The 21,155-nt window shown below is 40.5% G+C and overlaps 1 protein-coding gene across 5 annotated transcripts; it reads right to left on the reverse strand.

The window, feature by feature from the left end:
• Positions 1–593: 593 nt before the first annotated feature.
• On the reverse strand, positions 594–19,433 carry PARP14 (poly(ADP-ribose) polymerase family member 14). 5 transcript variants are annotated; one of them, XM_059475533.1, is made up of 17 exons: positions 19,203–19,433; positions 17,660–17,799; positions 17,543–17,576; positions 16,269–16,505; positions 15,482–15,718; positions 12,136–14,378; positions 11,409–11,639; positions 10,956–11,177; positions 10,447–10,510; positions 9,343–9,492; positions 8,583–8,645; positions 6,778–6,945; positions 6,441–6,653; positions 5,751–6,359; positions 5,077–5,222; positions 3,573–3,747; positions 594–1,965 (listed from the first exon to the last, which is right to left on the reverse strand). In XM_059475533.1, exons 1-17 carry the CDS (start codon positions 19,393–19,395, stop codon positions 1,679–1,681), a joined length of 5,412 nt encoding a protein of 1,803 aa, XP_059331516.1. In that variant the 5' UTR covers positions 19,396–19,433; the 3' UTR covers positions 594–1,678. The 5 variants fall into 5 exon arrangements, with proteins under 5 accessions (XP_059331516.1, XP_059331517.1, XP_059331518.1 ...); XM_059475534.1 differs by lacking the exon at positions 8,583–8,645 and having other exon boundaries at positions 19,203–19,399; XM_059475535.1 differs by lacking the exon at positions 6,778–6,945 and having other exon boundaries at positions 19,203–19,399.
• Between the last annotated feature and the right edge of the window lie 1,722 nt (positions 19,434–21,155).

The raw sequence follows: 21,155 nt of genomic DNA on the forward strand, positions 1-21,155 counted from the left end.
TAAAGAAACTTTTACCACCAGTGATGAAAGTTATCTGGGCTTTTGAGGTGCTTTATCTTGCAGCTCCTGCTGCTTTCCAAGATACTCAGGTATAAAGAGGGCCACACAAATACAAAGTGGTGTGTCCTGGCTCTCCCAGCTGCTTGGTGACAACAATGGGAGAAGCCAGTGGATGCCTGGTGCTTTCAGCTAAACCGAGTTGCTCTGGCTGCTGCAGTGTTTCCATGACACAGAAAAATACCCCCAAAAGCAGAAAAATATTAAAGGAGTCCTCACCTTTTCACCGGGAACAAAATCTATTAAGTGGGAGTGGGTAACACTCTGCTTTGCTTTAAATGGAAATTTATGCAGGACATTTATTCATCTGAAGTGCTGCATGGGCAGTATGCTATGAAAAGCAGAAATTGTTTATATTGCAAACTTCAAATACTGTAAACCCTTTCCCTCTTTGCAGACAATGAGAACATCATGACAAAGTTTTAAGACATCATGGCAGCTATTTGCAGCACAGGTCCTTTTTTGGCTAAGGCAGAATAATTTCACCTGGAAGTTGTACACACAAGTCATGTCACTCAAACAACACAAGAAAACCATTTTGTCTTGGAAATCTTTATTGCATCACTGTAACAAATTCAAATATGAAGCAACACTTTTAAGTGAAGTGTGCACCTCTAGCAGCTCAGAAATACAATGTAGCTTTTTGAAACTACTTTTATTAAACTGAGTATATGGCTTTTGATTGGCAGTTTTAAGGTTAGGATGTGATTAAAAGCACTACTTGAAAAGATGCTATTATTTACAGTTTTTACAGAACTTTAAAAATTTTTAAGTTGTTTAAGCATGTAAAATGAGTTATGCCTCTGTATTGACTCTGCAAATTGGTGATTCTACAAAGGGTTAATGATTCAGCGTCAAAAAGAAAAAAATTTAAAGTCTCTCTTTCCAGTCTTGAAAATTGCAAAAGCAATTGCTTTGTGGAAGCTGGAAGTAACAGGAGGAGACTACAATTGCCCTAAGAACTGGGTATGAATACAGTGATTTATACCTAAGGAACAACCAAAGTATGCTAGGGTAACAGACAGGTAGGTAAGGGGTCTGAAATAATAAATGCAAAGTGCATGTTCATATTGGCATTCTTTTTCTTCCAGACTTTTAGCACCAACAAGGCTGAGTGGATACCTAAGGATGACTGAAAACTCTGCTGGTGGGTGAGGTAATTAGAATCACAGCACTGCTTTGATTGCAAAAGACCTTTCAGATTCCCTCAGCACAGAGCATTTCAAATAAATTCTCACAAGAAAGTGCTTTATGGTGACTACTGGAAACAGGAACATGCAGAGGTTCTCTGACCTACCCCACACCTCTTACTGCTGGCCACAGGTAAGGCAGAGCAGCTTCCTCCTCTACCACTCCCCTCTGCCTTGTGCAGGAAGAAGTTAAAGTTGTTCTCACAGCTCTTGCCTACATCTCTGCAGAACTGAACTTGAGATGTGAGTACTGAAATAGCATGCTCTAAAATATTTGCTTATGTTGGTCCTGTTGATAATTTGAAGACATATTTCAACACATGGATAGATCAATAAAGAAGAAACCTAGATGTAAAAAGAATTTAAAATTGCTCTGTAAATTCTTAAATGTAAAAGGCACCAAAATTTTCTAGACTATTAAGATCATTCTACTATTTGAAAGTAATACAGTATTGTGGATATGCCTGAATGTCATTAAATATGACAAACATTGTGGGATTAAACTCGTTATTAACCACACTGTCAAACAGGTCAGTAGGATCTGCTTGGCTCCTTGCTGGTGGAGCCTTCAGTCCTGCTCTCCCAGCACAGTACTGCCCAGTCAGGACCCGAGCCAAGTACATGTGCTTCCTGCCATTCACATCTGGAACAGAATAAATATCCTGGGCAGAGTAACTTGCATGGACAGCAAAGTAGGTTCCATCTCCAATGGCTGCAGCTGTTAGGTAGGAAAAACAACATTTTCAAATACAGTTAAGTGTTCTTATTCTCTTCAGAATCTCTAAAACTCCTTTTTTTTAACTCTGCAGAATCTATAAATGTGGTTAGAGTTCAAACACAAAATTCTAGTACTAATCCTTTGTGTCAGAATCAAATATGAACCCACATAGATAGCAGATAAGTATCAACACCCAGGTTTTGACTTCTCTTTCCTATGGAGAAAAAGGCTCCTCTGTTTAACATAGTTTAGCCTGCAATCCATCAAACTGCAATTCTTCAGAGACTTTTGGACTTATGACTATATAAGTGTAATTATAGTTTTCTAGTCACACTTCTCAGCAAGTCAGAGAAATCACATGTCTTTGTTCAAGACAAATTTCTTTTTTCTGACATTGGTAAAAAGCTGTTCAGACCAAACAGGTCCTTCCTATCTGGCTGCCCTGATCTTTGGATACTTTTGCTTGGCTACTCAGTCTGACAGAAGGCAAGTGTGCCTTCCCAATCATTAATCATAGCTGAGATGAAAAGGTGGATGTCAACACCCACAAACAGAGAGAGGACACGGGGATCTAGGGCTCTTGCTTCCTGAGTAAATCCAACCTCCTGACACTACCAAAGAGTAAGAAAACAAAGCTACATCTCCTCTGACCATGTTTTAAAAAGAAGGCTGCATTTCCTACCTGTGCACAACCTGATATATTTTGTGTATGCTGGGCTTCATTTATTAAAGAAAATCTCAGAGTTAGTATCTCCAGAGGATCCAGACAGAGAAAGGTCTTTGGATCCAGACCACACTGAAGTATCAACTAGATATGAGTTAAGCTGCCCAGCTCTCTCAAGATCAAATCAGCCCTAGGCATGTACAACTCTGTCTTAAGGAAGAAAACATTAAGAACAAAAATTAAGAATTTCTGAAGTGAGGTTACATGGCCACTAAAATCAACTGGCACCTCAATTCAGTCCACATTCCACTTCTTTGGATCCTGTCCTTCATCTTTGAGTGCTGCCAAATAATACACATAACAAGACTGTACTAGAAGTGGACAGAACAAACTTTGAGCTACTGCATAATATCATTATGTTAAATATTTAAGTTGTCTTTAACAACTATTAAAGGCTAAGAATTAACTAATGGATCTCACAGATTTTGTAAGCATAAAATTGGTACAGATGTGGGATCTTAAACTGTCCTAATCTTTGGAGGCAACAGGAGAAGGATTTGCACTTCTACTTTGCTACCTGTTTTTGTCTAAGAGGAGAGGAGATAGCATCAGCTAGTGGCTGTTACATCAGCTAAGGATATTGAATAGTGTTCCTTGTTCCTTTCTCCAGGTAAATGACACAAAACAATTCCCAGAAGCTGCCCAGGCTTCATTTCAGAGCAGGGGAACTCTTTTTGATATCCTTTACCGGGTGGCATCCAGCAACAAGTGCTTAACTGAACAGAATAATTCCTCTGTCCATATAGATTAATCTCAGGAGTTGTTTATTATTGTGTTCTGTAATTTCATTCAGTTTTCATGTTGTGTTGACAGCACTATAGCAGTGACACCCTGCAGCCCTCATACACGCCTTGGAAATTAACTGATTTGGAAAATGACTCACCATTCTTTCCAGCATATCCACGATTAAATCCATAGGAGTTAATAAAACTCAATGAGGATGCAGCTGTCCCATGAAATAGCAACCTCTCATTATTTTGATTTTTGTTCTTTTCACAGATAGATTTTTTTTTTAATTGGTATGTCTGCCAGAGGATGCGATTTTGTATCCTTTCAATCTGCAAAATTACAAAATTAACTATATTTATATGAGGGAAAAATGGGGTAGGGATGAATATTTATCATGGCAGAAAAGCATTAAAATGAAATCAAACTGAAAGAATTAGAGCAATTTTCACCATGTCCTGGTAGCACGAGGTTTGGGTAGAGGGACTGAATATGTAAGCATCCTGAAAAATCACAAACCAAAGCAGCTCATAAGAGAGTTTCAAGCTCAGTAATTTTGGGTATCCATTTGTCTTGCCTAGTGTACCAGGTACCCAGCAGTCATGGTAGCTGTGCACTGTCATTTCTAGGAACAGGCTGCTGTACCACTGCTAGAGGCAATGATGGAAGATGCCTTCTATACATCCTCATCATCTTTACTGATGATTTTCTCACTAAAGGACAGAGTGTAGCAATAGCATTAGGTTAAGTTTCTCTTCTAGATCTAAGCTTGCAGGTCAAAATTGCTTCCTGTAATGTGTAGTTTAGCAACCCACAAGAAATGACTCTATAAAAATCACTTGGTGGGAGGATGGATGTTGCTGGCTCCCTATGCCAACAATATAGCTTAAGGGAAAGCAGTGTCTCCAACAAAGTATAATCTTAAAGACACTTCTGCAACAGCTTTGCATTTTTAACAGAAAAAGACATAATGTCATAAACTTGATTTTTTTTTTCTGTAATACATTAATATTTTGCTCTCTTTGTGTGTTTTCATGACCATGCTCATTGAAGCTTGTGATGGAAGAAAAATTTTTAAGCACATTATCCTCACTCCTAATTTGATTGTATTTTCTACTGTTTATCTCTTCTCTTGATTCAGAACAATTCCATCTTCTTCCTGGCAATTAAATCTCTGTGCATTGTGTTGCAGATTTCTAAATAAGCAGGATCAAATACTGACACTGGTTAAAACTGACAGGCAGGCCTGAAAGGCTCTGGGATGACAGGGGAGAAGTTGTAAATTAGTCCAAAGCTTCATATCAGTCTGCAAGGACTTTGTATTTTTCATTGTATTCTGAATGCATTTGCTCATGCCTCCATTTCAATATAGAATTTCCTAATTGGAAATACCATATTAGCTAGAGAGTACCACATGAATTGAACAAAGAGTCAGCCTGAAGACTGATGGTCACTGGTTTTGCACCATTACATGCCAGAAATGGCAGAATAGCTCTTAGGAAACTTGCTGTGATTTATATTCACCCTGTGCAGTGCTGGGGAGACTGACACACAAAGGGTGTATTGGGTTGCAGACACCTCATAAGCACATATTTAGGAAGTATATTGTTTCTTGCCCAAGCATTGACATTTTCCCCTCTCCCCACCCCATATGGTATCACCTTCTCTATGTTAAAATTACTACATGTTGTCTTGAACATCTTCTCAACTGTTGTGTATTCAGGATGTGATGGCTTGAGCTCCACCACTTTGACCTGTTCATTCTGCATGTCTGTCCACTCCTTAGGCAGCTCTATTGACTGCACATCTGCAAAACAGAGGTTGCATTATTGACAGACAACTAGCTCAGCTCCATAGGCACATCTTACAAACCACAGAGAGGACCAAGAGGACAACACCTTCTGCAATACCTCATTCAACAAGTGCTCTTGCTCTTCCAAACATCACTGGTTCTGTAATACACTGTAAAGGCTTTAAATTTTGTCTAATTATCCCCACACCAATATCTAACAAAAACAAGCTTTAAAACTCCAGAAGAATTTTATGTATTCTTCATACACCACTTCCTTTGTCAGATTTAAGCATGAAATCTATGCTCACCAGTCACATATATGCAGACAATATTTGCACTTAAAACTGATGTTCTGATTTCACTCATACTTCCCACTGATTATGAAACTCAAAACTCCTGGCTGAGGAAAAAAAAAAAGAAAAAGGGAAAAAAGCTAAGGAATACCTTACTTCTTTGGGATACCTGAGCTTGCATTTATCCAAATCATCATTCAATAATAATTATTCAAGTTTTTTTTTTTTTTTAAACAAAAGTGCTATTTACCTTCATCCTTTGTCACACGTTGAAGGATTTTAATTTTTCCTTGGTCATCAGTAGCCCTTAGAGTCTTCAGATTCACCTTGTAGTTCTTATTTTTAATTCTGATATTCAGATTTGGCTTTTTATCCATTCTGGCAGACTCCAGCTGCATATTTGTCAGTTTATCAAAAGCAACAAAGCTATCATTTCTTCCTAGATACCTCCATTCTACCAGGTTATAAAGCAGTTCTGCCTTGGATTGCTCCTCTTCAGTAGATTTAATTTTTTGGACCATTTCTTGAACTTTTCGAGAAACGGAACAGACATCCCTGCTAATACCAGAAATTGTAATTTGAGGGGGAGAAAGCTTATTGAAAACCTCAATGGTGACTTGATTTCTTCTCTGGAGATCATCCAAAATAGCAAATTGCATCTCATCAAAATTTTCAATTGCCTCATCTGAAATAGTGTTTTCAAACTGTTCCTTTAAAATTAAATCCTTTATCCAGGACTCAGCTGCATCCACCTTTTCTTGGCTTTCTCCACAAATTTGAAATGTGACTAAATTAACTTTCTTCTCCAAAATCATGGACTTTTTCTTCTCAGAAGATTGTTTTCTGCCCCAAAAAAATGCTGTGGATAAATACATCAACTTTTAGTTGTAAATAAAAGAACTTCAGTTTTATTTGCCCATGCACACAGAAAACAACTTACACTTAAACATAGATATCCATGATTCTGATTCTGTTGTGGAAGAATCTGAATTTTCTCTTTTCTTCATGCTTTCATAAAAGTCCCTGAGCATATTTGTCTGGAAGATCACTATCTTAATTGTCTGTAAATGCTGTACTGATTTTTGTCTTGCAAATTCCACAATGGCATCCAACATTTCATCAGCTACCTTGGCTGAACTCAGTCCTGCTTGACCTAAACAAAAATAAAAGGCACATATCAGTGAACAGTTTTTGTGCAAGTCTACTGTTACCCATATTAAGTTTGTCTGTTTCTGAACTGCCCCCATCACACATTGCTTTCCCAAGAAAACACAAACCTGTTCCAATAGCTGGGAAGGCAACAGATTTGTACGTCCTTTGTTCACACTCATGAAGCACTTTGGAGACCTGACTCTTCACCTGGTTATCAGTAATCAAATGGATGATTTTACTGCACAACAGGTTCCCACCCTGTGTTGTAATAAAGCCACTTTGGTGCTTCCCAGCTGGAAGAGAGAAGATAAAGGAGGAGATATAATATTTACAAAGTGGCAATCTCTTTTGGTAGTATTTTCTGTTATACTGGTAGTACAAGAGAAGTGGAAAAAGTGGAAAGAAATCCACTGTGAGCTATATTATTGTGGGTTTACTTGATTCTGGTTTTCTTTTTAAATAATCTGCAGAGTTTCTTTGAGAAATTAATTCAAGTAAATGTGTGTTTTCTAATTTCCTGAGACCTCTGCTACAAAGTATTTTCCTATTAAGGACAATATAAGAATTTATGATGACTTTGAATACATCTCACTTCTACTTAAAAGCATGCCAAATTAATTGATATGTGAAAACCTCTCTTAGGCAACTTATTTCTTAAAAACCTGAATTCTTATACTGCAGCAGAGCTGAGTGGCTAAAATAATATCATTAAGATTATGACCAATTGATTTAAGAACAATATGGAATTTTAAAAAGATGTTTGTGATTTCTCAGAAAACTCATGTTTGCTTACAAAATGGAGTCATATTGTGAGGATGAATGGACTGATGAGCACAGAGTTCCAGACCACCTCACAGATCACAAAGGTAATGACTGTAAGATACTCTGCAAGCACTGAGATCAGACTGATAAATTTACTTTGACAAAAAGCTTTATCTGCCAGGTGATTTTCTTCTGACTGTCAGGATTTTCTGAAGAATATTTTGTACATGAAGGTAAAATGTAATTTGGAACACTGTAATGGGGTTGTAGGTTCCTGCCAACATTATCATTTCTATGTTTTGTCCATTCCAACAAAAAAAGTAAAAACTGCACTGGCACTAGGAGATTTATTTTAAGTTGAGGGTAAGGAGTATTTCATAGTAGTATGTTGATAAGGCCTTGCTCTGTGGTGGAGTTTCCTTGGGAAATGAGCAGGGTGTAGCACTGACTGGGAATGCAGGCATGAGCATATTTACCAAACAAGTTGGAGCCAACTTGTCTTGTCCCCTACAGAGTAGTTTGGAAATCAGAAAAACATAAAAACAGCTCTTTGAAATGAAAGAACAAGAAAATAAGAATCAGTGTAATAGTTCTAAGAACAGAGACATTTGCCTGATTTGAAGTTAATGATAAATGTGTTTGTACAAACGTTCCTACAGAGCCAAAGGCTGGGAAAAAAATCCAGGAAACACCATCTTGAAAATCAGTTTCCAGACTCAGAGCAGGCACATTTATGTTATGCATCTAAAATGTCCCTTTCTGTGCTTGCAGAGACCAACCACAATGAGCTCCAATTTTACTGCTCTGCTGGTCTGGCAGAATGCAGACTATGGAAGAACTTATGATCAGGGTTGTCCTGATTTCAGCTGGGATAGAGCTAGTTTTCCTCTTAGTAGCCACTTCAGGGCTGTGTTTTGGATCCAGTATGAGAATAAAGTGTGTAAACACAGATGTTTTAGTTATTGATAAACAACTATGAAAAGAAAAATTCTCACGGTAATATGTCAAAACAAGAAGGGGACTTTTCAAAGCTCCTAAAAGTGAAAGGTGTATTATTCAGATAAAACAATTATGTCAGAGTAGAGAATTATAAAGCAACTTTAAGTTTTCAGTGAGAATGAACACAACAAAAAAAGAATTATCAAAAAAATAATAGGCTTTAACATACCATATTGAGCACATTCATTTGCTACCTGGGGACCAGCAGCATCCATAATTGCTTTGAAGACCCCTTAAATCACACAAGAAAAGCACACACATTCATTCAGTCTCCACAATTATCTCTACTCAAAACTCTACCCAACTTCTGTACCCTACAAATACCCTAAATTGCTTTATGACAAGATACCACAAAGTTCAAAACTGTGACAGTTTCCCTAAGTACTGTCCATGACACACAGCTTTGGCTGCAGAGAGAATGTTTCCTTCACTGCTGGTTAGAAGTCATTAAAAACTCCTATTTCATTTTTTCACTCACCAAACCCATATGTCTCTCACCAAACTCTCCAATGGCGTTGAACTGGTATCATTTGGTATCTTGCATGCTTATAATTCACTATAATTAGTGAAAACCCTCTGCTTCTTATAGGGTAATTTTCTTAACCAGAGCTTTGTCTTCCAGTGAAACATTTTAGGATACGAGCATTTTTTTAGAATTATACTTAGTCTAAAAATTCCATTTAAACACTTAGGGTTTTAAGCAAGAAAAATATGGTCAGAAGCCTTCTGTTTGAAAATTAAATCAAATATTCAGGACATGTAAAAAACCTGTTTAAGATCTATTTCCTGGCTAATCATAACTCTTTATGAAAATAACTCATGTGAAAAATGCTTCATAAAAGTTTCCCTTTTGGACAATTCTTTTCTGTACCCCCTTCTAAAAATTAGCCCAGATTTATTGCTAAAGAACTACATATTCAATATATTACCTGCTTTGGCATCAAATGTTGAATTTGCTATGTTTACAATAATCTCTGTATCCTCCTTGGTAATATCTCCACTAAGTACTTGCAGTGTGATGGAACCAATCTTCATTTCATGAGCTCCCAACAGGTCAGTAGAAACAGGCCTGATGAAACCTGCATGGGAAAGAAAAATACATTAAATCACTTCTCCTTTAGTTTGGAGTGTTATTCTCTTCCACTGATTGAAACTCCTTATCCTTTTAAGGAATATGCTCTAGATCAGTTTGATGGATGCAGAGTGTCTCTGTTTTTCTCTTTATTCCATTTCTGAAAGCTGAGAGGTACAGTATTCTTCCTGTTTGTGCTATGGAAGTGAAACCATTTCTATTCCTGTAAATTTATGCAATATGAATTCAGAAAATGGCTTCAGGTTTATCTGATCTGACCAGCTCTGTAACAGAGTTTCCTGAATTAATTCTTACAAGAAATGGAGCATCCAGCTTAAGTGTTGCCAGTAATGGAGATCAGATCACATCCCTTTTGTAAGCTATTTCATACTTACCTTCATGGATACAAAACTATTCCTTTCTTGTAGTCTAAACTTATCTAACCTAACTCGTATTTTATCTGCCCACTCTTCATCTCTTTGATACTCAGCAACTGAGGAGGAAGGGCTTTATATCCTTACAAATAAGCACCTGCCCTTGTTGAAGTACACACGTTTTGGCTATTGTGTCCCACTGTTGTCAAGTAATAAATGGAAAGGAAATTATCCACTCTATATATGTAAATATATATTTGTAGGAGACTAAAGCTACAGAAATACATGTTATTTATGGCTGGTTTGGCCAAGTGATTGCAAATTCTTATATCCTTTAAGCAGGACAAACTACTGTGTCTCCTATCAGAACACCCTTTTTGTTTTGGTAAGACCGGCCTCACTAAGAGTTCAGCATGCCCTCAACAAAAGAAATTCCTCCCTAAGAATTTTACAAATGACATTTAAGAATGCAAGTCCATTAGGAGGACAAAAAATGCCCTGTGCCCTGATGACATTTCTTTTGATTCCTGATACACATAAAACCATGTAACAGCATTTACATTCTGTCCCACCTCTACACAACTTACTTGGCTGTGCTGCTGCAGCAGTGCCACTTTCACCTGCCCTACGTGCTAGTTCAGTGGTAAAAGCCTAAGAAGAGAAAAAAAGTATTCAATATAGTATTTCACAGTATGTACACTGAATGTTTCTGTAATTAACATTAACAGTCTTGTAGCCTCTTGCTGAGACACCTCACACATTTTATAGTCATATTTAATTGTTAATAACAGCAGAAGGCCCAGTGTGGACAGTGTGATAAGAGATAGCTCTGCATTGCTAGAACTCCTCTGGCCAAAGATGAGGAAGCATCTAAAGCATCTTCACAGTGCCAACAGCAAGGCCAATTTTGTCTGCAGCTTCTGCTTGCTGAGAGTTTATATTTCAGAGACACTGGAAAGACATCCCACTGTTGCTGGCCCATAGCAGTAAGAAAGTGCCAAATGATTCCCTTAAAAAGCAGTATAAGTAAAACATATTATTAAAGTGTAACTAGAGCAGTATGTTACAAAGACAGATTTGTCCTGAGAAGAACTACCTGAATGCTATCAAGATCTTGTGGTAGCAAGAGAAAATGAACTTCCTGGAGATTCTTCAGAGTGTGACTACTACTGAACTTGAATACCACATCAAACATTAATTTAGAAACAAGGATTTTAGGAAATCCAAATCCTCCAGTCCCAATAGCTGGGAAAGTGATTGTTTTCAGTCCAAGTTCTTCAGTTTTCTTCAAGCAGAAGTTGATTGCATCTTCTAGTTCCTGTAAAACACAGCAAAGGTACTTTTTTCTAAAGGCATAATTTATTATTAGTTCCAAAGAAACCAGTATGATAAGCAGCTCTGAGTGCATCAAGACATCTTTAAGGTCACTCCAATGGAAGAGAATGGAGTCAAGTCATCTAAATTAACTATATTTAAACCTGAAATTTCAGGCCACATCCCAAACAAATATATAGCTGGGGTGGATTTGGGGTTAATAATTAATATATACCTTCTCTGTCTGTCCTCCACCCCACTTGGGCATTATGGCATGAAAGATAGACTTGCAGGCCATAGCATATCCACTGGTGCAGACCACACTCCCAGGACCTGAGTTCTGACTTTGTTTCTTGGTGTCAAACTCAACTTTGAGAGCTGGCCCAGCTCTTTCCAGCACGGCTTTGCAAAGAGGCCCCTCGCCAAACAGCAGATCTGTGCCAACGCTGATGACAACAACATCCGTCTGCAACAAGATTACAATGAAAACAGCTACAGCTAGAATTCCAACAAAAAAATGCACCAAGATTAGAAGCCCTACCAATGCAACACACAGCAAAAGAAACAAGATGCCAGTGGATACCCAAAACAGCAGCCCAGACAGGTACCTATTTCCCCTAATATCCACCCAAGACAGTTACTTTTACAAAGTACTTTAGTATTTCCCCTTTAAGAAAAAAAACCCCAACTCTTTTACTTGTTGGCCTTAGATCTAGGAAACAAACAAGATTTAGCTGGGAATTGAAACATTCTGAAATTCACAGCTGCCCTCTAGAAATGGCTTCAGTAACAGATCTCAACCTACACTCAAGTTTTGCAAGCTTGCATCCTTGTTTAGCTACCACACAGCTGTTCTTTCATCATGTTGCAAGTACTTGTAAAACCTACTGTCTGTCCTTTTTCATTTAAACTGAGAGAGCTTACCATCAAGGTAGAAAGGAGTCAGAAAAGTAAAGACTTACCATAGCTTCCTGAATATTCTTCTTCTCCACTCGGATGCGAAGTCCTTCATTTGTTGTAATCATCTTCAGATCCCCTTTTCTATTCTCCTTCTGGCTTTTATTCAGCGTTGGCCATTTTGGGGAGAATGATTTAGCTGAAAATACTTTTTTTACTGTCTCACTCAGAACCTGAACAATTTCTTCTGAATTACTCACAAGATGGATCTCCTTCAAGTTTCTGTCCTCCATGAGTTCTTCCAAGGTCTCCCTAATGGAGGACACAATTGAATCCGCACAGATCTGTGGTGGAAAACCATAAATCCCTCCACTTATAGCAGGCAGAGCTATGGAACGATGATTGTATATATCAGCTAGCTGTAGACATTTTTTCACTGTCTTCTTCAACAACCACATGCACTTTTGCGATTCCCTCTCGCTCCACCTGGGCCCGACAGCGTGGATGACGTTCTTGCAGGGCAGTTTCCCGGCGCGTGTCATCACTGCGCTACCAGGCTGGAAATCCCCCAGCCTCCTCACCAGCTCATCACACTCCTCCTGCAGTGCTGGCCCAGCTGCTCTTGACAGCGCCTCAGCCAGGCCACCAATGTGTTTTAGGTCTTCATTAGATGCATTCACCACAACATCAACAGGGTAGTCACACAAGTCACCTCTATACACTCCTACCATAATTCCACCTGGCAGGTTTTTTTCATAGTAGACTTTTCTTTTCACTTTATTACCAGCTTTTCCACCCTTCTGTTCTTCTTCTTCTTCCTTAATACTAATGAAACAGCTATATTTCTGCTTTGCTTCTAAAATACATAAATCTTTCCTGTCGGTGAAGAACTCCTTTGCCCCTGGTTTATCAATTGGCACATTTTTTGAGTAAAGGGATGAGACAGTTTTTTCAAACATGGTGAATGCTTCTAGCACTTCTGCTTTTGGTCCCCTCAGAGAAATACACGGTGTCTTGGTGTCAAAACATACTGTCACACCTTTCTTCTTCAATTCTTTACAAACGGCAGACTTCTCATTCTCTACAAACTGCACTATTACCGCTGATGTAGCTGGGATTACTTCTTCAATGATTTTGTTTCTATCTACAAAAGCATTAAGTCTCTGATAAACCTCTGTTACAGACTTAGAAAAGCCAGCAATAATCATTTTATTTTCTTTTCCAACAGACTCCCAAGTGATGACAATTTCTTGGGAAGAATTATATGTCTTGAGCAAGGAGAGAAGAAGATTGCTCCACTGATCCTTTTTAGTAACTTCACCATCCCCCACATTGATGCACTTGCTTTCTAAACCTGTTTTTATTTGCTTTTCTGCTTCTAGAAGATCTTTGTGAGCATCTCCATATAGCAACACAGTATCATCCTGAAGTTCATAAAAAGCAGTAATTTTTTCCCTAATGAATAATATATCTGATGTTTTTTTATTATCTACACACTGTAGATAGTGGAAAACATGGGGGTCAGTGGTAACTGATGTACATGGCATACTCAATACCTTTTCCAGTAACTCAGCTTTGACTTTATATACTTCTGCAGGTAATCCACACAACTGAACAGTCCTTTTTTTGTCATCATAACAGAGCTTTAGGCATGGATATTCCTTTTGAATATTCTCTTCTAACCCAGCATTGTGCAGCACAGCATACTTCCCTGGGATCACTGACACAGAAATTTCTATGCTCTGTTTTTCCCTTTCACTTTGCTTCATGCATTCCCTCACTTCTTTCTCTGCACTGTCCACTGCAGCTCTGTTGCCTGCAATCACCACCATCTCCTCAGAAATATCAGTTATGATCAGAGCAACATCTTTTGACAACCTTTTCTTCACATCTTCCCAACCTGATGAATTGACTTTACATTTTATAGCTATGTAACGTGCCATGATACGCGAGAACTCAGTGGAAGCATCTTGTTGCCATGTCTTGAGCAACTTAATCATTGGCTTTTTCTGCTTGCAGAGAGATGGTGATGGGCACAGCATAACTTCTGGGTTTGCACAGTCTGCTTGGGGCCATTTGAGCTCAGAATGGCAAACTGCCATTTCCTGGTTTATGTCCTGGGTCAGATTGGCATGCCTTTGTAAAAACTGCCATACATACGGGTCAAGTGGCACCCCAATGGGGTCTGGCATCTTGAAAGCTGGTCTTTCTTCTCCATAGAGAGCTGTTCCCAGGGAGTGGTAATATGGATGCACAGAAATCAGTGTCTGGTCCAGTAAATGTTTCTTTTTCAAGACCGTGGTTACATCTGAAAGTCAGTGCACAAATGTACAAACAAACATAGATCATTAACTTTAAATCAGGCAAATGTCTCTGTTTTAGAATTATTACATTGATTTTCCTTTTCTTTCATTTCAAATAACTATTTTTATGTCTTTCTGATTTCCAAACAACTCTGCAGGGGACAAGATAGAAGCCTTGGCTCCAGCTTGTTTGGTAAATATGCTCATGCCTGCATTCCCATGCAGAGCTACACCCTGCTCATTTCCCAAGTTAACTCCACCACAGAGCAAGGCCTTATCAACATACTACTATGAAGTACTCCTTACCCTCAACTTAAAATAAATCTCCTAGTGCCAGCACATTTTTACTTTTTTTTTTCCCCATTTTTGTTGGAATGGACAAAGCAAAGAAATTATAATGTTGGCAGGAGCTTAAAACTCCATTACAATGATCCAAATTGTGTTTTACCTTCATGTACAAAATATTCTTCAGAAAATCCTGAGAATCAGAAGAAAATCACCTGGCAGATAAAGCTTTTTGTCAAAGTATATTTACTAAGCCAGGAGTCTCCTCAAAGATATTTACCAGAAGTTGCACTGGCACAAAAACTGGATAGTGATTCAAGGAACACAAGAAATAGTAACAAGATTTTTCTTTAGCTCTGTTCTTTCCTGATAATGAAGATATTTGACTTAATTAGCTTGAAATGAGGATATTGGACCTTATTTAGTTTCTGAAAGTTAACTGTGTTACTGACACTAAGTCATTGACGTAGTGACATTGATTCTGCTCTGTCCCTTTACCTGTAAGTACCATTAATTTTACATTGCATATACAAACCCCTGTAAATGGGGAAAGAACACCAGTGAGAAAAACCCATGGACAAGGCAGATATTAAAATAAATCTCTGGTAACAAAAACCAAAACAAACAACCCCGCCCCCCAATAGATACTGAAGCCCTAGACATGCAGCAGTATTTCTACATGCAGAGCACTTCCTAGGAACAGGACAATGTACACTGACTTCAGTAACAGAAAGCCAGGCTTCTCCTAATGCCCATATTTTCAGTAACTTCCTGGCAGGTTATCTGCCTGTGAGTACCTTGGTCAGGCAAAGGACAGAATTACCTTTGTGGTCACAGAATGTAATGATGGCTGAGTTCTCCTCAGGGAAGAGCTGGACATCTGCCACAGGCCCCCCTCCGTTCCGTGTGCTCTCAAAGTACACTGTGAGGTAGTCTGAGGAAATGCTCTCTGGTAGGTTTTCAGCCTTGATGCTCTGTGTTGATTCTAGAAGCCAGGCAGTCATGTTGAATTCTCTGACTCTCTTGTGCTGTGAACATTTTTCGGCAAGTTCCTTAGTATCTGTAAACAGAAGAGCAGTAAGAACTGACCATGTTTTCCTGTGTCATTATCAGCACTGGCTATCACTTCAGGCAGAGAAATGAGCAGAGTCTACTCCCTGTATTTGGAACAAAACTGACTCTGGTGCCAAATAACTCTGTGTTGTAAAGAAACAGGAAAAGCACACAAGCATGTTACTCTCTGCTATTCACTACCACTATGTCTCTGTTCCCATCTCATAAGTTTACTGTCTTCTCTAAAGGAGGCTTTATGTAATCCCCACACTCAGTGCACTTTCAATTCTTCTTCATCTAATTCAAAATAAGATAAAAACAACAAAACATTCTAATCCATTTCAGTAATAAAGATACCACCATTTTCTTTCTCCAGTGTAACCTTTGGATCACAGGCACTTTTTTGGGGCTGCATATAATGACATTTTTCTTGAGAGATTGCAATCCAGGTGCTTTTTTAAAAACAGTCTGGATCTCTAATGGGAGAGGAATCGAGCTCTGAAAGCTATTACTCATGCTTATACATGGAAATTAATAATGGTGTCATCCCGTCTTACCAATATTTTTTAAAAAGGTTGCTACAGCAAAATTTATTTCAGGTATCAGTTCAATAGTAAAGTCAGCATCTACAGTCAGGCCACTGATGTTCTCCAACAGCATCTCTAAGCACTTTGGACTGCATCTCTCTATGTTCTCAAATACCACCGAAGGTGAGGCCTCTGCAGAGTCAACCTCCTCCTGGAGTTCACTGTTTGGAACAAGACTCTCTGCTTTCTTCAAGGCTTTTTTATCATCTGCAGCAGAAAGATACGGCACATAAAATGTTGGCAGGCATTTCCTGGAATGAACAGATTCTTCTTACCCTTTCTCTCTTTTCCTTTCCCAAGAAAAGAGATTGTTAACCCAACATACACTGCAGGGTACCACTGAACATTTTGAGATCCAAAACAGCCCAGATGCAATATTTGGCAGGGCTGCAGGCAGCTTTTTTGGTGGCACAAAAACAGACCAATGTCACTGGTATGTCTCTGGTCAGAGACTAAACAAAACTAAAATCCATTGAGATAACAGACCACAGCTGCTCAGATGTCAGTAAGGGTTGGCAGAGACCTTGCAGCCTCTGCAGCCGTTTCTCACCCTGTGCAGGCAAAACAAGCCTGAACATAGCTCAGGACATCCACAGGCACCACAGGTAGCTTTGTGTGACTTGGTGTAAAGCCTCCTGATGATCACTGTGCCCTGCCATCAGTGCAGCATGACAGAGCTAGAGGGCCCGTGTGCACAGAGGGCTCACAGGGATGCAACAACATCTTGCAAATAGAAAATATATCAGAGGTGCCCACTGAGTATCCCAGAAGTCCAGGGTCTGCCAGGGGCAAGCACGTCACCAGCTTTGCAAAGAGATGAGGGCAGAGGTGAATGACCAACAGCTGGCTCTGCCTGCTCACTGAGGTACAAAAACTACTGATACCAAACCCATAACATCTCCAAAAGACAGCTGCCTTTCAAGGCCTACCACCACCACCAACAAGAAGAAAACTAAAGAAATAAGAAGCAACAATTCTTCTGATGCTAATTACTAATTTCTAGACCAATGAAGGAGTAATTTCCTCCACTCTGTCCAATGAAGAAAATACCAAAAAGCCAAAACTGAAAGCGAGGCTGACTCAAGGAAGCAACTGAGAGCAGGATCTGAAGATTTCCAGGTTCCTCTCTAGTATAACTACAAAATAGATGACAACTTAGAGAACTGGAGGCCATGTGTGGAGAAAAGCACCAACACTTTTGTTTTCTGAAGAATCAGCACATACAGTGATGGATAACATTTTACCTTTTGTTTGAAGGCTGCTCATAGCATCCAAAGCCTAAAATAAAATGAAAGTCAAACATCAGTGACAGATTAGACACTCTCACCACTATTTCAAAGCTCTGGTTAATTTTTATTCACCTTTGTGGGAACTGATTTTTCTTCAAATGTTTCCTCTTTAGTAGCTCGTGCTGTTTCAGACTCTGTGACAAACAACCTCAGTTTTCCTTCTCCTTCCAAATGCAATTGATGAGACTGTCTCCTAAGAACTCGTTCCTTGACTAAATAAAAGCAAAAAAGCCCTGTGAAATTCTGAACGGAAACACAGCTTTACACTGCACGGCACTTTACCATCATTATGACACTGTTGCAGTTTAAGAATGGTATTCTGCAATTTACTGTTTCCACTGAAAGGAGCCAGACCTCGCCGCTAGGTAGTGAGCTCTCCCCGCCGTGGCAGGATGGAGAGGAGAACTGAAGGCACAAAAACGTTAAACATTACAGGACGAGATGAGAACAATAAACTACAAACAAACAGCAACGAAGTAAGAAAAATGAGCAGGAACGACATCAGTACTGATAACAGAGTGTACAGGACAGGTGAACGACTCACGGGCCGCTGCTCACCCCACAACGCACTCGGCAAAAGCCGGAAAATATCCCTCCCTTCCCGTTCCGTGCTCCACCGCACGGCTCAGGGGTGATCGCATTTCCCCAGGGATCTGGCTGTGCCCTCCCGGCTCCTGGAAAAGTTAACCTCAGCCGGAACAAGGATATACAGTCCCGCGAAATGAAAGAGCTTTAAACTCATAATGCTGACGCAGAATGCACGGGGCTTTCTTCCTTAAAAAAAACTGCCAGAGATACAAAACTCGGTCTGTCATGGTGGTACCCGGAGAGGCCCGGTACCGGCCCCCCCAGGCCTTGAAAATCCTCTTCCAGACAGTGCCGAAATGGCTTGGGGCTGTATGTCCTGAACTTACCAGCAGGGAGAGCCAGCAACTGGGAAGCATGCTAAGGCAAGAAAAGGAAACATTGTACATAGGTCTCTGTGTGTTTCTGCACATACGTGCATGTCTATACATTTAACTCAACTACAACTAAATCCTTTACCGGTTTCCTGCAAGTTCATAAAAATATGATGTCACATTTTTAATATATATCTGTAACTAATCTAATTGTTAGATTAATATAAGATTTATTATTCCCAGTGCAGTTTAGAGAATACTACTGCACATCAAGATGAGTATGCATGTATATATTCCTCCTGGGATATATTTATTCACTTACAGCCTTTATGCCAAACAAACCAGAGGCTAGTGCTAAGCACCAAATCTAGGCATATATATAAGTAAATATCACATTCTGAGTTAGAAGGGACCCACAAATATCGACTCCAACTTTTGGATCTGCACAGGACATCCGCAAGAATCACACCAAGTTTACATACTGTCTATTCTACACTGCACAGGAGGGGGTGTATACGACATATTATATAGTACAGATACTGCACATTACGTACCAGACGGGATATAGTATTACATGCAACAATCTTTTTTAACTTGCAGAAAGTTTAGACTTGCGATTTACGACCCCAACAACCCCGCAGGGCGCCCACACGCTAATCCCGGCCCCTGCCCTCGCCGGGTCCCCTCTCCCGGTCCGCCTCGGCCCGGCCGCTCACCCTCGGGCCGGGCGAAGCAGACGAGGATGGTCCCGCTGTCGCTCCCGGTCCGCAGCTCGCACTCGCCGCCGCCCGAGCGCTTCTGGCTCTGGAAGTAGCAGAGCAGCTTCTTCCTGAGCGAGGGCGGCGGCTCGGCGGGGCCCCAGTCCCCCCGCACCAGCAGCGGGAAGGAGCACGGCCGCTGCTCCTCCATGGCTGCCCGGCGGCTCCTCTCCCGTCGCTTTCGCTTTCGATTCCCCGCGCACCAGGGCGCGCCTTTTCCGGCAATCACGAGCCTTTCGCTTCTCCTCTGCCGCCTCTCGAGGCAGCCCTGCCCCGGGCCGCCTCCTCGGCCCCCCCAGACACAGCTTCGCACCAGCGCCCTTAACCCTCCTGTCCCCCTGGAACATCCAAAGCACCCCCTCGCCTTATCAATGCCCTGCATGCCCCTCTGCCGGGGGCTGGCAGCCGCTCTCGCTGCTGTCCCAGGAGTTCTTCCACCCGCTCTGCAAGAGGACGATCCTCACACAGAGTAGAGGCATTTGACTCATCTACAGTTCTGCACAGAGTGGGGGGCTGGGTGGCAAATCCACAAAGCCAGCACGGAGACTACCAAAACTTTGGGAAAAAGTGGCATTAATGTTCATTGGCTACAGGTTACATGCTTCTCTTTTTAATTAGTATTTTATCTTCTATTGATTAACGATTCCCTTGCTTCTCATGCCAATTAGTTCACATGCTCAGTCTTTCTCTTCTTTTTGGGTCAGCGGGCCATGAGCTGGTGGTCATGATCTCCCCTTGCTGGAATTACCTTAAACCAGTAAGAGCTGATTCAGCATGCTTGCTGAGTTGCCTTTATTAGTTTCTTCCTTATCTTGGGGCTTCTGCCAAATGTCCTTGTGGCCTGTAAATTCTGCATTCTTTGTGCCCACTAGCAATGGTAAATTCTTCTTCCCAAACCTTGTTAACCTCCTCCTAAGTCTCAAATCACTGAAACATGTTGAGCCCTAAACCTTAATGAGGCAATTCTACTAACAAGCAATTTGTTTTCCTAACACAAGGACATCAGTTAGAACTTACTTGCTAGCTACCTGTTTATTCGATGAAATCTCCTCTCTTGTTAATTAAACTTGAGAGTGTACAAAGATCAAACACCAAAGAACATGGTTCCTGAAGGAAGTTTTTACATATTTCACATTTTGCATCACTGCTGCCAGAGGAACAAGATCAGGGTGGAACAATTTGTGTCAGGGGAAATTTAGGTTGGCTGTCAGAAAAAAGTTCTTCACTTGGAGGGTGGTTGTGCACTGGAACAGGCTCCCCAGGGAAGTGGTCACAGCACCAAGCCTGACAGCATTCTAAAAGGATTTGGACAATACTCTCAGGAACATGGTGTGACTCTGGGGGATGTCACAGGGCCAGGAGCTGCACTTGATGATCCTTGTGGGTCCCTTCCAATTGAGGCTATTCCATGACTCTCGGTCCCTTTGTACACTCCTGCCTCTGGCCTTTGCCTGTTAGAATAAGCCCATTTAGAAAAGCAGCATCTGTCACTCATGGCCTGCACAAAGCCCAGGGTGACAGGTTTCTGCTCCAGGCTTTATGCCCCAGACACCTGTAAGAAAAGCACTGGTGAAAGACACCTTGGTGTCCTCTGCAGCTTCTTGTGGCGCTGGGGAAGCTGAGACCTGATGCAGTGCTGGCTCCTGGAGAGAATGGTCACACTGGTACCAGTGACACATCAGCAGCAATGAGGCACCTGGAGCCATCTCCTCTGGCTCCTGGCAGGCTGATGAACCACTGGCCACAGGTATTTGTTATGGGGATTTAATAATTTTATTCACTGTATAAGCAAAACTTAAAGACTTTTGGCCCCCATACCAATACCTTGATTTCCAGCTCTAGGTTAAATTGGTTTCAACACACTTGAGCTCAACAGTCAGCAATTTTCAGTGGTCAAAACCAGAACTTTTG

The sequence above is a fragment of the Ammospiza nelsoni genome, chromosome 7 (genome assembly GCF_027579445.1).
Source record: "Ammospiza nelsoni isolate bAmmNel1 chromosome 7, bAmmNel1.pri, whole genome shotgun sequence".
Lineage (NCBI taxonomy): Eukaryota > Metazoa > Chordata > Aves > Passeriformes > Passerellidae > Ammospiza > Ammospiza nelsoni.

Coding starts and splice junctions, on each gene's coding strand:
- PARP14 (XM_059475533.1), bottom strand. CDS start 19,395: ATGGAGGAGCAGCGGCCGTGCTCCTTCCCGCTGCTGGTGCGGGGGGAC. Junction 9,493..10,446: donor TGCTGCAGCAGCACAGCCAA/GTAAGTTGTGTA, acceptor TTTCCCATGCAG/GTTTCATCAGGCCTGTTTCT. Junction 8,646..9,342: donor AACATTTGATGCCAAAGCAG/GTAATATATTGA, acceptor GTGTGATTTAAG/GGGTCTTCAAAGCAATTATG.